The sequence below is a fragment of the Hemiscyllium ocellatum genome, chromosome 28 (assembly GCF_020745735.1).
Source record: "Hemiscyllium ocellatum isolate sHemOce1 chromosome 28, sHemOce1.pat.X.cur, whole genome shotgun sequence".
NCBI classification, from domain to species: Eukaryota; Metazoa; Chordata; class Chondrichthyes; order Orectolobiformes; family Hemiscylliidae; genus Hemiscyllium; species Hemiscyllium ocellatum.
Window position 1 is genome coordinate 20,517,851 of NC_083428.1, and position 18,147 is coordinate 20,535,997.

At 41.8% G+C, this 18,147-nt stretch overlaps 1 protein-coding gene across 1 annotated transcript in view; it reads left to right on the forward strand.

Annotated features, from left to right (window-relative positions):
• The first annotated feature begins 879 nt into the window (after positions 1-879).
• The window catches only part of si:zfos-943e10.1 (GRAM domain-containing protein 2B), a 49,273-nt gene continuing 32,005 nt past the window's right edge, over positions 880-18,147 (forward strand). The window contains exon 1 of the mRNA XM_060846095.1: positions 880-1,013. Coding sequence (XP_060702078.1) covers positions 922-1,013 — 92 coding nt within the window. The 5' untranslated portion in view covers positions 880-921. The remainder of the gene's footprint in view (positions 1,014-18,147) is intronic.

Consider the following 18,147-nt stretch of genomic DNA (forward strand, 5'->3'; position numbering starts at 1 on the left):
GAGGACATAGGTTTAGGGTGAGAGGGGAAAGATTTTAAAGGGATCTGAGGGGTAACATTTTTTTCATGCAGAGGGTGGTGCATGTATAGAATGAGCTGCCAGAGGAAATGATGGAGGCTGGTACAATTACAACATTTAAAAGGCAACTGGATGGGTATATGAAAGGAAGGACTTAGAGAATGTGCCAAGCGATGACAAATGGGACTAGTTTTGGTTAGGATTTCTGGTTGGCATGGACGAGTTGGACGAAAGAGTCCGTTTCCATGATTTGCATCTCTATGATTCTAAGTTCTTACCCAACAATATTGCAAGAGCAATTCAGGACATCCACTACAATGATTCAAGAGAAAAAGCTCACTAACTGCTTGAGTGCAACTATCCTCACTATTAACTATTCATAATGGGCACTAAATGTCAGTCTAGCTTGCAGCTCTGACATCCACAAAAACTGATATCAATTTTAAAAGTTATGCTTTGTTTGATTATGCGAAAGATGAATTCGATATTGTCAACACATTTCAACTAATCATTTAATAATGAAAAGGAGCTTGACTCTAAATCAAGCTAAAAATGAAAAGACAATGTTGCATTTATGAAGTGCCCTTCACTATCGCCTACTCGTCTGCATTGATGGAACTGTTTGTTAATTGTACTTTGCCACACACCACAAAAGACTATACAGCGCCAGATAGCGTGCAGCAAGGAATTACTCTGCTATTTAGTGGAGAGAATGCTGTCTGGCCGGTTCTCAGGTTGGGAGGAGTGTAAACTATCTTTGATTTATTCTGGCTCTATCCTGATTGGACTAGCGTAAAACAGGTTAATGCTGCATGCCTCGTGTCAGGATATTATCAAAAGTTCTTCTCTGGCGGACAGGACTTCATTTCACTCTGCCTACTGTGGTCACAGGCGTTTTGAAGGATGACTGCAGCTATGTCAAAAGACAGCTTCCCTTCAGCAGGCAGGTATATGAAGTTAATTGGGAGGAAGGTCCATTTACCAGAGCTTCTCAGGTAAATCCCACGATTTCATGAAGTTATTGACATTTGTAATGGTTCAGAGTGTGGTGATTTCCTTCAATATCAATGTTTGTTGTTGTAGATGTGCTTCATGGGATTGTAACACTAATGTAAGCAGAATCATTTTCCCTATATTGCTAATATCAACTAGATCATTGCAGTATAGGTTGCATGTTCAATTTAGATTTGTTATGCTCAATAATTGAAATAATTTGGAAGTACTTTTAAATGGCAAGCAATATTATCTACTCTCATTCTTGTGATGGCTCGGCAACTTTAACTGGTGCACTAGAAAAGGCACAGACTGTACTGTCCTTGGTCTTCAATGAGTTAGTTCCACAGGCAGCAGTGTGCTCCAGCGATCCAGATTAGCAAGGGAGAGAAAAGTCAGGATTGTTGTTCTTGCTTACTGACCTGTGAAATTTGTTTGAAGTATATGTACAAAATGAACAGAAATGTTCACAACGAATTGTTTTTCCTTGGTCAAGTATTACTTGTGAGCAGTTATGTGGATAAAATCATTATGCATCTGTTTCCAGGCAGTCAATATGAGAAAGAAAATGAAAATGAATTGACAGATAACTTGACAGTGTTTTGCAATGCTTTAAGTTTGGGAGGATCATTTTGAATTTTTAGGACTTTCAAGTGAATAATTCTGCCCATTTTGAAGAGTCCTGTTAGTTGACAAATATGTGAATTTGCAAAGTTACTTTGAATAGGTAAATTAAATATTTCCATTGGACAACTGTAGTTAAGAAATTTCTGTTTGTGATACTCTCGCATTCCTTTCTCTGCTATTTTAATATTAGGTCCTCCATAAAGGTTTAGAAGATGTCAATCCATGGATGGAAAATGAAGAGCAGTGCAGTAGCATCGTATTCCTCACTCTAGTGTTGCATCTAGAGGGTTGGAGCAAATCAAAGTGTCATACAACTTTCAAATGATAAAGCTTGTATTTTTGGAATGGGGAAGTGCTGAAACCACAGGAGTGATCCCTGCTTGTTTTTTGCTGGACAGCTGACCATGGGTTCACATTCATGACTCCATAATCTTAAGCTGATGCAACAGTGTTGGGTTGTTTATAATTAGCAGTTGACTTCATTCTAAATGGAGTATCTTAGAACAGCCAAAAGCATGAATTGACATTTAAAAGAGTGTAGCTGATTGCTGCTTTTGTGTTGGGGTTTGTGGCGTGTTTTGCATACCCACAGGTAAGTTATTTTTAAAAGTAACCTTTCTGTCTATTTAAATGCTAATTTAGAAGTAACACTATCTCCAATCATGAGGTGAATATAGTCTGTTATGGAATTGGATGTTGGTTTTATGTTAAAATTCACAGATTAAAGGCATTGTTTAATTAAGAACTTGAGAGCACTTACAAGCGCACTTATTAATGTCCCCTACTCTGATCCGGGAATCCTGGGTTTCACATTAAACCTGTGCCCTCTACTTTTGGACACTCCCACCCAAGGAAAAAGACCTTGGCTATTCATATCCTTCATGATTTTATAAACCTCTATAAGGTGAACACTCAGCCTCTGACACTCCAGGGATAAAAGCCCCAGTCTATTCTACCTCTCCTCATAGCTCAAACCCTCCAATCCTGGAAACATAATTGGAAATCTTTTCTGCATCCCCTCAAATTTAGCAACATTTAAATAACATCTGGATGGATGTATGAATAGGAAGGGTTTAGAGGGACATGGACCAAATGCTGGCAAGTGGGATTAAGTCAGATTGGGATGTCTGGTCAACACAGATGAGTTGGACCGAAAGGTCTGTTTCCACGCTGTATGTCTCCTGACCTAAATCCCACCTGTTTCAGAGGTGTTTAATACCTATCTGAACAGGCTGATTAGAAAATAATTCGAAAGCGAGACTAATTCCTTATTCAATTTTGAATAATTAAACTCCCTTTTAAGGGGCTAGTATTAGTTTAATTAATTTGTTTGGAAGTTACTTTCATTCTTTGATTTAAAAGAGTATAAAGCACGATGACTGGGACATTGGAGTGGTAGGCTGGAACAGACATAGTGCTAGTTGCTGTAAATAAACCCATTATCAAAAACCGTGTTTGGTGTCACATTTCACCAATTGGCTTGGGATTGAGTTAACAAAGTAACCTTTATCATTAGTGAATGTGGTCACCTTGTACAATGAAAATTTCTTTGTTAGCTGGATGTAGACTAAGGTGTTTGATCAACTATACTGAAGCAGAATAATGGTTAGTTACAAAAGTGTGATATTCTTCAAATTTAATTTTGTCCTCTTAAAGTTGGCTACAAGCTATGATTTCTGTTAAAGGACATGATGCAAGCATTCACACAATTGAACATAAATTTCTGATTTCTTGGTTTTCGAAAGGATCTAGTCAGACCACTGCCTGACACACATTGCAATTTTTCATCTGTGCTTCCCATCTGTAGCTTTATCTTTTAATCAGGAAATTTGTATTTTGTGCAAAGAGTCTTTTTGCTTTTCCACCCAGTGCCTTACGCAGGAGAAATTACCAACTGTTGATTATTACATCCCATGTGAAAGATTTTTTTTTAAAATTGTACAAGTTTGCAGGGAATATTCCTCCATCTTGAATTGCCCCTCTCTTTCTTACTAGTGTGTTTGGGAGTCCATTAGCACAATTTGCATCCTGTGTGTGTTGGCATTTACCATCAGAGCTGATGTAAGATGAATCCTCATGATATCCTATGGGTGTAAGATCCATCTTGTAGATTTGCTGCCAACATCCTCTGGTGGTGATCTATAGAAGCCTGCTTACTCTGTGTGGTAAAGGAAAACCATCTGTGGCCCCAATGAGAAGAGGCTATTATCTTGGTATCACAGATTCTGAGAGATATTGTATTATGATCATCTTTACTAACTCACTCATAAGCAGTCTGTTTACTATACTGCATTTCCTTTCTTTCATTCATAAAATTTGTTTTTGTAGTAAATTTTATTCTTGCAAGATAAATTAAATTAAATATCCCTTCCTAAGATGCCACCCCATTTCTGTTTCTTTACGCCTTTCGATTTTGATTGGCACCATTGTGCAAGCAGAGTTCAGACCTGTTTATGTATCAAAGGCTACCCTGCATAAGTGTTAATTCTGTAACCTACTCAGAACAATGCCATCTATGCTACTGTGTCTCCATAACTCACTTGAAACTATGGAAAGATAATATTAATTAGCCTTTAGTAACTGTCTCTTGGGACCTGAATATATTGCAGGACATCAAATGGTTTCCTCCACTAGTGTATTAAATAGGGCTACTAGCCCCTTGAAGAAATTTACGATCAAATGGTGCTCCTTGAAGCTGAATGAATGAATATGTAAGAACTGTCAAAACCAGCAATAGTAGATAAAATCTCATGACCAACTGTTTAATATCCTTTACACTTTTATTTAGAATGTATAATTTCTCACTTATTTCGATCATATATGTTAAGCATTTTTACTCCCATTACTAACTTTAAAGACAAAAGGACTAACACCTCTTAATTATGCAAGCTCAGACCAGAGACATTCTATTTCCATTGAGAATAACAGCCAGCATTTTAGATAGTACTTAAACTATGTGTCTCACAAACCTGTGTACAATAGATACAACTATGTACCACTGTGGTTCTAAACTTTAAATGTATTTAAAAACTGTGCTGCTATAAAACTGTACTTTGGATTCCATCACCACTCAAACTGTGCTCCTGCAGATGCTCAATAAAGAAGCTATTTTTGTCACTCACTGATTTTGGTCATTATTAAAAGTGATCCCAAATGCAGAGAGGGGCCATTTGGCCTATCGACTAATCCACCTAACCTGCAAATCCCCAGATAATACAGGACAATCTTTAGCGTGACTCACACACCTAACCTGCACATCTTCGGACTGTGGGAAGAAGCCTGAGCACCTGGAGGAAACCTATGCAGACATGGGGAGAATCTAAGCTGAATCTGCAACATTCCAAGTACATACTTCACAGGATGGAAAATATCCTTTTCCAAAACAAAAATCCTTAAGGATACATTTCGACTGGCTTGTTTTTTTTTGCACAAAATGAAATTGGGGGGGGGGAGGTGGCATTGTGAGCGATACATGGAGCATTTTTGCATGGACTTAAGTGTTGTGGCTAAGACCATAGCCATCTTTATCCCAGTGCTGGTGCACTGTACCAATTGGTCATCCTGGTTTTATGTATCAAAACATTAGCCTTTGCCTGAAATGCAACTTTCCTGCTCCTCGGAATCTACCTGACCTGCTGTGCTTTTCCAGCACCCCATTCTCGATTCTGATCTCCAGCATCTGCAGGCCTCACTTTTTCTCCTGATTTTACTGTAGCCTTCTCTTCCAGCCCTATCAGTCTGTCGGTTTATTTCCATGCTGACCCAGGTTTCTGGGAACACTTACTGGGAATGCAGTATGCCATCCGGTCTGCACTACTGCCTGACTTTACATGGCGGCTGACGTTATGGAAAGCTGGTGAATGTGGAGGAAGGTGGTTGGGGAGGAGACAAATTTAGGAGCCTCCATCTTGGCCAGAGTGAAATGCTGCCTTGAGCCTTATGCGCTGAGGTCTTGTCCCTCCCTCACTGTGCCTCCCTCCCTCCAGGGTCAGGGTTCTTTCCTCAAGTGGAGGGAATAAGCAGCAGTCCAATGAAACCGAAAGTGCTTTTCAAGGTGTTTGTCTGGACAAGGGCGCTCCTGTTTTTAAAAAAAAGGAGTGCTGTATTTTTCAGATTTAATCTATAAAGTCTTAATTTGGAGTACCTACCACTAACATCTAGCAGCTCAAGTCAAATAACTTACAATCTCTAATCACGTTTAATGACGAGGTAGGCCAGCATCAGAATCTGTCATTGGACTGCAGAATGGTATAACACCAGCCTGTTAGGTATCTGTCACATCACCTGATTCCGTTCCCCTACCCTTTTCCCATACCCTTGCAAATTTTCTCTCTTGAGAAATAACTGGATAATTATTTGAGATTTGATTGAATCTATCACACCATTGGACAGTACATTCTGATTCCTACTCACTGGGTTAAAAAGTATTTTTCACACTGCTTTTTTTTTGCATCAATGTAATCGGGCTCTTGATCGTTCCGTCAGCACATTCTCCTTTTCTATTTTGTCACGCACCTCAATTAAATCTCATTTATAGATCTCCCATTTGTAGGAATAGCCCCAGCTTCTCCAACCCCGCAGTATCTAACTGCAATTTATCAATCCCAGAATGATGCTGAGTGATACCTTTTGTTTTCCACATTCTTACCTCCATGTCCTTCCTGAAGTGTTGTGCCCATGACACACTAGTTGAGCTTGGAACAACATTTTTGTACAGTTTTATCATAACTTTCTTGCTTTTGTATTTGAAAGAGATTAGATTAGATTCCTTAGTGTGGAAACAGGCCCTTTGGCCCCACCAGTCCACACCGACCCTCCGAAGAGTAACCCACCCAGACCCATTTCTCTCTGACTAATGTACCTAACACTATGAGCAATTTAGCATGGCCACTTCGCCTGACTGGCATGTCTTTGGATTGTGGGATGAAACCGGAGCACCCGGAGGAAACCCACGCAGACACAGGGAGAATGTGCAAACTCAACACAGCCCAAGGCTGGAATCAAACCCGATTTCCTGGTGCTGTGAGGCAGCAGTGCTCATCACTCTGCCATCATGCCACCTGTTTCTTTACACTATCCCACTAACTCCCATCAGGCAAAACCAGGAAACATGAAAATACACAATAAAACATTCCGCTTTACTGCGGAAACAGGGAAGGCAGTCAGCTAGCTGGGCATATCAAACAAAATCAGGAAATCCTGGAAAAACTCAGGTTCTATCGCATCTGTGGGGTGAAACTGGAGTTAATGTTTTGGATCTAGTGACCTTTCTTCAGAAATCAGTATACTCAAAGTGAGCTTAACTGACTAGAGTCATAGAGATGTACAGCATGGAAACAGACCCGTTGGTCCAACCCGTCCGTGCCGACCAGATATCCCAACCCAAACTAGTCCCACCTGCCAGCACCTAGCCCATATCCCTCCAAACCCTATTCATATACCCATCCAATTGCCTCTTAAATGTTGCAATTGTACCAGCCTCCATCACATCCTCTGGCAGCTAATTCCATACACGTACCACTCTCTGTGCAAAAAGGTTGTCTCTTTGGTCTCTTTTAAATCTTTCCCCTCTCACCCTAAACCCAGGCCCTCTCGTTCTGGACTCCCCGATCCCAGGGAAAAGACTTTGTCTATTTATCCTATCCATGTACCTCATGATCTTATAAACCTCCATAAGGTCAACCCTCAGCCTCCGACGCTCCAGGGAAAACAGCCCCAGCCTGTTCAGCCTGTCCCTATATCAAATCCTCCAACCTTGGCAACATCCTTGTAAATCTTTTCTGAACCCTTTCAAGTTGCACAACATCTTTCTGAGGAAGGAGACCAGAATTGCATGCACTATTCCAACAGTGGCCTAACCAATGTCCTGTACATCCGCAACATGACCTCCCAACTCCTGTACTCCATACTCTGACCAATAAAGGAAAGCATACCAAACGCCACCTTCACTATCCTGTCTACCTGCGACTTCACTTTCAAGGAGGTATGAACCTGCATTAAGGTTTTTGTTCAGCAACACTGCCTAGGACCTTATCATTAAGTGTATAAGTCCTGCTAAGATTTGCTTTCCCAAAATGCAGCACCTCACTTATCTGAATTAAACTCCATCTGCCGCTTCTCAGCCCATTGACCCATCTGGTCAAGATCCTGTTGTAATCTGAGGTAACCCTCTTCGCTGTCCACTACACCTCCAATTTTGGTGTCATCTGCAAACATATTAACTCTACCTCTTATGCTTGCATCCAAATCATTTATGTAAATGACAAAAAGTAGAGGTCCCTGCACCAATCCTTGTGGCACTGCATTGGGCACAGGCCTCCAGTCTGAAAAACAACCCTCCACCACCACCCTCTGTCTTCTTCCTTTGAGCCGGTTCTGTAACCAAATGGCTAGTTCTCCCTGTATTCCATGAGATCTAACCTTGCTAATCAGTCTCCCATGGGGAACCTTGTCGAACGCCTTACTGAAGTCCATATAGATCACATCTACTACTCTGCCCTCAATCTTCTTTGTTACTTGTTCAAAAAACTCCTCCACCAAGTTTGTGAGACATGATTTCCCACGCACAAAGCCATGTTGACTATCCCTAATCATTCCTTGCCTTTCCAAATACATGTACATCCTGTCCCTCAGGATTCCCTCCGACAACTTGCCCACCACTGAGATCAGGCTCACCGGTCTATAGTTCACTGGCTTGTCTTTACCGCCCTTCTTAAACAGTGGCACCACATTTGCCAACCTCCAGTCTCTGGGCACCTCACCTGTGACTATTGATGATACAAATATCTCAGCAAGAGGCCCAGCAATCACTTCTCTAGCTTCCCACAGAATTCTCGGGTACACCTGATCAGGCCCTGGGGATTTATCCACCTTTGACCATTTCAAGACATCCAGCACTTCCTCCTCTGTAATCTGGACCTTTTGCAAGATGTCACCATCAATTTCCCTACAGTCTATATCTTCCATATTCTTTTCCACAGTAAATACTGAGAAAGTAAAAAGTTAGAAGCTAATGGTTCAATTCTTTTTGATTGCTCTACAAACTTAATATTGAAACAAAACTATTCGTCCTGTAATACCACTTTGATAATTTATCATTCAAGCTGGATTGAACTTTGAACCAGCTGCAATTACAGTAACTGCACAGAACACATCTCATTGTGTATAACAGCAATGAAACTACCCCATGGTGCGCAACATAGAGGAAGGCAAAAGCTTCCAATATTTGCCAGAGGTTAGCAAAACAGGTTTTACTTCCCTGAATAACCTATGTTTTCATAAAAATTTCAACCTTTGCAGCCATTTCTAATTGAATGTTGAAAAACACTTAAACACATATTAACAAGTTACAGATTTAATTCGAGCATTGCACATAAAATAAAAAAAATACGGAAACCACTCCCCGATAAAAGGTTTCTCAAATGAGGATTTGGAGAGTAATATTGAGTGACTCAATTGTTGTATAAGGATCTGATAGTTAGTGCAGATTACATTAAGCAGAGCACAATAGTATAAGATCAAAGGAGTGAAACCCTATAGAGTTCTTCACTTTTAGTAACAATAGCTATCACATGAATGTAACTTGTACGTATTTAGTAAACTGCAATAAGCCCGATATCATTTAAGATTCCAGGGACCCTGATTTGATTCCATCCTCTGCCGACTTTGTGTGGAGTTTGCATGTTCTTCCCATGTGTTTCCTCTGGGTGCTCCAATTTCCTCCCACAGTCCAAAGATGTGCAGATTAGGTGTCATGATTTGGAGATGCCGGTGTTGGACTGGGGTGTACACAGTTAAAAATCTCTCAACACCAGGTTATAGTCCAACAGGTTTAATTGGAAGCACACTAGCTTTCGGAGCGACACTCTTTCATCAGGTGATTGTCATCTGATGAAGGAGCGTCGCTCCGAAAGTTAGTGTGCTTCCAATTAAACCTGTTGGACTATAACCTGGTGTTGTGTGATTTTTAACCGATTAGTTTTTGGCATGACCAACAAACCTGTCGTGTATTGTCTGGAGATGTGCAGGTTAGGTGGGTTAGTCATGGTTCAAACACCACATGGGTTTAAAGGGGTAGAGTGGAAGGAGTGGGTTCTGGGATGCTCTTCAGTGGGTTGGTACAGACTTGACAGGCCAAATGGCCATTTTCTGCACTTGGGATTTGTGGAATCGTGTTCAACAACAAACAAGATCAATGAGTGGCAAAAATAGCCTCTTTATTGAGCATCCATAGAAGCATTTGAAGTGGCGATGGAATGTCGCTAATGTCTTAGAAACTGCAATCCTGTCCAATGACCGATTTGGGCACAAAGTGATTGATTTTCGACCCTGTTCCCTAAATGCAGGCTTGGCAGGCGCTCTATTCTGATAACGTTTCATTGACATTCGCACCTAGTGCCATAAAGTAACATTTGTAGTAATACTCATGCAGAGCTCAGATTAGCAAGGAGCTCACTGTAACCTGTCAGTCCCCAGTTCACAGCTTAGTTGTTCCCACTAAATGTTGACTGGTCACAGCCAAAATTAAGTTGTGGAATTAAAAAAAAAGGGGCGGCACGGTGGCTCAGTGGTTAGCACTGCTGCCTCACAGCACCAGGGTCCCAGGTTCGATTCCAGCCTTTAGCGACTGTCTGTGTGGAGTTTGCACATTCTTCCCATGTCCCCATGTGCTCAGAGTGCTCCGGTTTCCTTCCACAGTCCAAAGATGTGCAAGTTAGGTGAATTGGCCACGCTAAATTGCCCATAGTGTTAGGTGCATTAGTCAGAGGAAAATGGATCTAGGTAGACTCTCTGGAGGGTCGGTGTGGACTGGTTAGGCTGAAGGGCCTGTTTCCATACCGTAGGGATTCTAATCTTAGTCCAGTTGTTCCCGGTATATACTGGTTGATCTGGTTAGAAGTTGGTTATTAAGTACAATTAAACTGTTCCAATTTCTTTTCCGGAAAGGCATTTGAGCAACATCTAGAAATGTAACCATTAATTAGTTCTGATCCCATCTAGTTTATATGTGTGTTTTCACATTGAACCATGTCAAATAAAATCACGTGCATTACAGAAGTTAGATCAATAAACTGGATTTTGTTGCATCTTGGATTTAACTTCTTGCAGTATTTTCTTTTGGGTTCTTAAAGATTGCAATAAAATGAACAATTGCAGCTGTGTATGGTTTATTATGTTAGGTCTTGCAGCATGAACACTTGAAATAAGTTGCTTATTGAAAATGAGTATCATTGGAAGTTGTTTTCACAAAGCAACAAGTACAGTCTGCAACAAAAAAAACAGAAATTGATGGAGAAACTCATCTGGCTGCATCTGTGGAGAGAAAACGGTTAACATGTGACCATTTTTCAGAATTGGTTTGGGGTATATCGCTTAGCTAGCTGATTGACTAGCTTTCACAACAGATTGCAAGATACAGATGTTTTTCAAGGGGAGGCTTGTACCATTTTTATGCAGACTATCACGTGTCATTGATGTCACACATGTTACATCATTTAGCTCTTTCACATTGAGAAGATAGTCATCTATTGCCGTTTGTATTTTTCCAAAAAATACAGTGAAAAGTGTTAAAGTTGCCATAGTCTAGCCCCAATATTAATAACACAACTCATTTTAAAAAATTAAGACAAAGTCCATCTTTGTTCAATTCATGGCTCGTGGGTTCCCAAGTTGAGGAAAAGACAGGAATCACGTTGTCTACTGTTGCAGAGAGCCAGCAAAGCCACCGAATCTCCGGGCCATTGGAATTCCAGGCCAGAATTAGGCCATTCAGACCATTGTATCAACTCTGCTATTCAATTATGGCTGATACACTGCTCAACTCCATTCTCCTGTCGTCTCCTCTCCACTCTTGATCCCCTTACTAATCAAGAACCTATCTACCTCTGTCAATGACTTGGCCGCCACAGCCCTCTGTGGCAATGAATTCCACAGATTCACCGCACTCTGGCAGAAGAAATTCCTCCTATCTCCGTTCTAAAGAGTTGTCCCTTCACTCTAAAACTGTGCACCTCTCTTGTCTCTCTTACTATTGGGAACATATTCTCCATTCCACTCTTTCTTTTTACCAATCTCCTCAATATCCTCTAAGTTTCAATCAGTTCCCCCTCCTCCTTCTGAACTCCAGAGTCCTCAACCATTCCTCCTTTGACAAGCCTTACAGCCCCAGGGTCATTCTTATAAACTTTGTCTGGATCCCCCACAATGTCAGTACATCTTCTCTTCGATGTGGGGCCCAAAACTGCTCACAATATTCCAAATATGATCTGACCAGAGCCTTATTCGGCCTCAGCAGTTTCTGCTTTTGTTTCCTAGTCCTCTAGAAATGAATGCCAACATTGCATTTGCATTCTTAACTGCCAAAGGACCTGCATGTTAACATTAAGAGAATCCTGAAGTAGGATTCCCAAGCTGCTTTTGTTTCAGATTTCAGAACCCCTTCCCTGTATGGAAAATAATCAACACCTCTATTCTTCCCACCAAAATGTATAACCTCACACATTTTCCCCACGCTATATTCCATCTGCCTCTTCTTTGCCCACTACCTAGCAGGTTCAAGTCCTTTTGCATCCTCCCTGCTACCTCAACACTATTTGTCCCTCGACCTATCTTTGTGTTGTCTGCAAACTTAGCAACAATGCCCTCAGTTCCTCTGTCCAGATTGTTAGTGTATAATTTGAACAGTTGTAGTCCCAGTACTGACCCCTGCAGAACTCCACTCGTCATGGTTGCCATCCTCACCCTTTATCACAACTGTCTGCCTTCTGCCAGTCAGCCAATCCTCTATCCATGGCAGTACCCTGTCTGTAATACCATGGGCTCTTATCTTATTTAGCAGACTTCTGTGTGGCACCTTGTCAAAAGCCTTATGGAAATCCAAATAGATCATTTCCACTGGTTCTCCTTTTAACTAACTTACTTGATACCACCTCAAAGAATTATAACAGATTTGTCAGGCATGACTTTCCCTTGCTGAAAAATGTGTTGCTGGAAAAGCACAGCAGGTCAGGCAGCATCCAAAGAGCAGGAGAATTGACGTTTCGGGCATGAGCCCTTCTTCAGGAATCATGCTCATGCCCGAAATGTCGATTTTTCCTGCTCTTTGGATGCTGCCTGACCTGCTGTGCTTTTCCAGCAATACATTTTTCAGTTCTGATCTCCAGCATCTGCAGTCCTCACTTTCTCCTAGATGACCTTCCCTTGACCAAGCTGTGGTGACTCTGTCCTATTTCACCATGCATTTCCAAGTACACTGCAGTCTCATCCTTAGTAATGGACTCTGTGATCTTGCCAACAACTGAGGTCAAGCTAACAGGCCTCCAGTTTCCTGTCTTCTGCCTCCTTAAATAGGGTTATTAATTTAGCCATTTTTCAGTCTTCTGGAATCCTCCCTGACTCCAGTGATTCCTGATAGATCACCACCAATGTCTCTACACTCTCTTCAGCTCTCTCTTTCAGACCCCAGGGGTGTAGTCCATTTGGTCCAGGTGACCTACTCGCATTCAGACCTTTCAGCTTCCCGAGCCCTCCTTCTTAGTGATGGCCATGACACTTGTCTCTGCCCCTGATTCTATTGAAGTTGTGATATGTAGCTGATGTGTTCCACTGTGAAATCTGATGCAAAGTAGCTGTTCAGTTCCTCTTCCACCTTTGTCCCCCATTATGACTTCTCCAGCCTCATTTTCCAGTGGTCCAATGTCCATTCTTGATTCTTTCTTACCTTTCAGATATGTGCTTACTCTCATTTCATCTTTTTAAGTTATCCTCTGCTGGTTTTTAAAGGCTTCCCACAAATCTTCACCGCGTTGTATGTTTTCTTTCTTTTCCTGTTATGCTGTCACATCCTCCCCTTAGTATGTTTGTTGTGGCTCTCCAGGACATTGGTGAGGCTGCTTTTAGAAGACAGCGTACGATTCTGGTTGCTGTTCTATCACGAGGAAGTAGTTAAACTCCAGAGGGTTCAGAAAATATTTCCAAGGCTGTTGCTGGGTCTGGAGAGTTTGAGTTACAGGGAGATGTTGAATAGGCTGGGTCTTTTCTCCCTGAAGCTTTGGAGGCTGAGAGGTGACATTATAGGAGTTTATAAAATCATGAAGGGCATGGATAGGATGAATAGCCAAGGTCTTTTTCCTAGGATGGAGGAGTCAAGACTAAAGGGCATAGGTTTAAGGTGAGATGGGAAAGATTTAAAACGGACCTGAGGGGTAACTTTTTCACTCAGAGGGTGTTGCACATATGGAACGAGCTGCCAGCAGAAGTGCTGGAAGTGGGTACAATTACAACATTTTAAAAGATATTGAATGTGTATATGAATAGGAAAGGTTTGGAGGGATATGTGGCAAGTACTAGAAAATGGGACTAGGTCAGACTGGGATATCTGGTCGGGGTGAATGAGTTGGATTGAAGTATGTTTTTGGGCTGTATGAATCTGTGAACCGGACTCTTCCTTCTTCCGTAGGATGAATTTCTGCTGTACCTCCTGAATCAGTCCTAGAATTTCCTTCCTTTGCTGCTCCACTGCATTCCCTACTTAGGGTCCCCTTCTAGTCAACTCTGGTCAGTTCCTCCCTCATGTCTTTGTAATTACCTTTACCTAATTGTAATACTGTTACATCTGATTCCAGCTTCTTCCCCCCTCAAACTGCAGGGTCAATTCTATCATATAATGGTCACTGCCCTGTAAGGGTTCCTTCATCTTTATCAGCTCCCCAATCCAGTCTTCCTTGTTACACATCAGGATTGCCTGTCCCCTAGTGGGTCTACCACAAGCTGTTTCCAAAACAAAATCTTGTAGTCATTCCACAAATTATTCTTCTTGAGAGCCACTACTGACCTGATTTTCCCAGTTCACCTGTCTATTGAAAGTCCACAGTGATTATTGTAATAGTGTCTTTCTGACATGCCTTTTCAACCTCCTGGTTGATTTTCTTCCTCATATCCTGACTGCTTCTAGGGGGTCTGTACACAAATCCCATCAGGATTATGTTCCCTCTTGCAGTTCCTCAACTCTAACCACATGCCTTCTGACACTATATCACTTCTTGCTAATGATTTAATTTCATTTCTTACTAACAAGGCAACCCTTCCCCACTGCCCATTTGTCTGTCTTTTCAGTGGGATGTGTATCCTTGGATATTTTGTTACCAGCCCTGATCCCCTTGCAGCCTTTTTGCGATGCAATATCATACCCACCAATTTCAATCTATATGACATGCTCATTTCCCTCGTCTTGTCTTGTATACTGTATGCATTTAAGTACAACACACTAAGCCATGTGATGACTGCCCCCACCCCTTTGTGTAGTTGTCCCCTTATTTGCTATGTCAGAAGTTAGATTTCTGACCCTTTCCATAGTGTCTGTCTTATTACTTTCTCTGGAAACTCCAACCTCCTGCTGACCAGGATCTCCCTCCTTCCCTAGTGCTGGTACCATTGAGCATATGCAATTGGAAAACGTTCTTGAATCATTCTCAGGATGTGGATGCATTATTTTATGCTGTTGTAGTGTCAGCCGTTGTAGACTGGTTCTGCCTTATTGGACAGATTGTTTTCTAATGTTAAAATAATGATTGCTGAGCCTGAATTATTGCGTGCAAAATGAACGTGACTTCTGTTTCGTCTCAGATCGTGAATGTTGCTCATAATAATGTTGTATGATTTGGTTGGACGTGTTTTCGCAGTACTCCCTTCCACATTTCCAAGTGTTGGTATTTTTCTCTTGTACACAAACATACTGTCCTGTTTGAAGCTGAGGAATTGTCGACACACTGATCGTGTTTCTGCATTGTTCTCTGACTCCTCTCGAAGAAACAATATGAAGTCGAAGGGTACTATGAACTTGTATTCCAAACATAAGTTATAGCTGAAGGTACATAGGTTCTTCCTTGGAGATTAGCTCACACATTCAGTGAAGTCTTGAAGTGTTACTGAATTGCCTTACATTTCATGAACATTGTTTCTACTCGACACAATATTGTGTCCGCTGATTTGATTGTAGATAATGTGGAAGGGATATGTTATGCTGGACTCCCATTGCCTGCACATTTTTTAGAATGGTTTGCTGACATATTGAGGACTGTTGTTTGACACCATCTGCTGTGGGCTGCCAAACAACATATTAAAGTTAGCAGCGCATGTGTCACCAAGTGTGGTGGTAATACTATAGTAATCTATCACTAATGTCTAATCTGTGCCTTGGGAATAAATATCACTCAAATGATATTTCTCAATAGGCCTCATCTGCATATGACCAAATGGAATGTACTTCATGTGCTCGAGCCTTGGTGATAGTTCAGCTTTTGTACTCAGTCATCATCAGCTGTTGAATTTGTTCTGCTTGGTCATGACCCAAGTGAACAACAACGAAATGAAGATTGAAGTTTTGTGCTATATTTTTTTTTAGATTAGATTAGACTTACAGTGTGGAAACAGGCCCTTCGGCCCAACAAGTCCACACCGACCCGCCGAAGCGCAACCCACCCATACCCCTACATTTACCCCTTACCTAACACTACGGGCAATTTAGCTTGGCCAATTCACCTGACCCGCACATCTTTGTGACTGTGGGAGGAAACCGGAGCACCCGGAGGAAACCCACGCAGACACGGGGAGAACGTGCAAACTCCACACAGTCAGTCGCCTGAGTCGGGAATTGAACCCGGGTCTACAGGCGCTGTGAGGCAGCAGTGCTAACCACTGTGCCACCGTGCCGCCCCCATATCTTGGACATGTCCTGAATATTACGCTTTCTCCACATCTTTGCCTAGTGACCTTTTGTGATTGAAAGCTTGTATGTATTGTAGAACCTCAATACTGTTTAGGTAAATGTGTTTAACCTGACCTGGATGCTTCATTCAATTTGTTTACTGTTGCCATTGTTGTGAAATCATGAGATTGGCAGCGTTGTTATCCTGCAATTATGGCTTTGAACCTTCATCCATTTTTCAATAGGGAGCCCTTTCGCTTTATTTAGGTGCTTTCCAAAAGGACTTGGTGTTGAAGCTATTAATAGGCTGATTCTTTCAGCCAATTCTTCTTTAAAGTCAGACTCTGCTGACATCTGGCCACAAACTGGACAGTTGTTTAGCTAGTTCCTTTATCTGAGATATGAACTGACGTCTGTGAATCTTCAGGCTTACCTTAACATTGATCTAATCCTCTTACAGATTTAAAGGCCTTTTTAAGGATTTGCTGCCATTAGTATAGAAACCTGAGAAATTAATCCTTCTCAACCCTTCATTGTCTAGAACATCAAAGTGTTTGACCACTTTCTTTTCTTTATTAAGTATGTGACAGAGATGTAGAGCATGGAAACAGACCCTTTGGTCCAAATCATCCATGCTGACCAGATATCCCAACCCAATCTAGTCCCACCTGCAAGCACCCAGCACATATACCTCCAAACCCTTCCTATTCATATACCCATCCAAATGCCTCTTAAATGTTGCAATTGTACCAGTCTCCACCACTTCCTCTGGCAGCTCATTTCGTACATGCACCACCCTCTGCATGAAAAAGTTGCCCCGTAGGTCTCTTTTATATCTTTCCTCCATTACCCTAAACCTATGCCCTCTAGTTCTGGACTCGCGCCCCCCAGGGAAAAGTCTTTGTCTATTTATCCTATCCATGCCCCTCATAATTTTGTAAACCTGTATAAGGTTGCCCCTCAGCCTCCGACGCTCCAGAGAAAACAGCCCCAGCCTGTTCAGCCTCTCCCTATAACTCAAATCCTCTAACCCTGGCAACATCCTTAGGAAACCTTTCTGAATCCTTTCATGTTTCACAACATTTTTCCGATAGAATTGCACGCAATATTCCAACAGTGGTCTAACCGATGTCCTGACAGCTGCAACATGACCTCCCAACTGACAGTCTGACCAATAAAGGAAAGCATACCAAACGCTTTTTTCACTATCCTACCTACCTGCGACTCCACTTTTGAGGAGCTATGAACCTGCACTCCAAGGTCTCTTTGTTCAGCAACAGTCCCTAGGACCTTACCATTTAAGTGTCTAAGTCCTGCTAAGATTTGCTTTCCCAAAATGTAGCACCTCGCATTTATCTGAATTAAACTCCATCTGCCACTTCTCAGCCCATTGTCCCATCTGATCAAGATCCTGTTGTAATCGGAGGTAGCCTTCTTCGTTGTCCACTACACCTCCAATTTTCGTGTCATCTGCAAACTTATTAACAATACCTCTTATGCTCGCATCCAAATCATTTGTATAAATGACAAAAAGTAGAGGACCCAGCACCAGTCCTTGTAGCACTCCACTGGTCACAGGCCTCTAGGCTGAAAAACAACCCTCCACCACCACCCTCTGTCTTCTACTTTGAGCCAGTTCTGTATCCAAATGGCTAGTTGTCCCTGTATTCCGTGAGATCTAACCTTACTAATCAGTCTCCTATGGGGAACCTTGTCGAACGCCTTACTGAAGTCCATATAGATCACATCTACTGCCCTGCCCTCATCAATCTTCTTTGTTACATCTTCAAAAAACTCCTCAATCA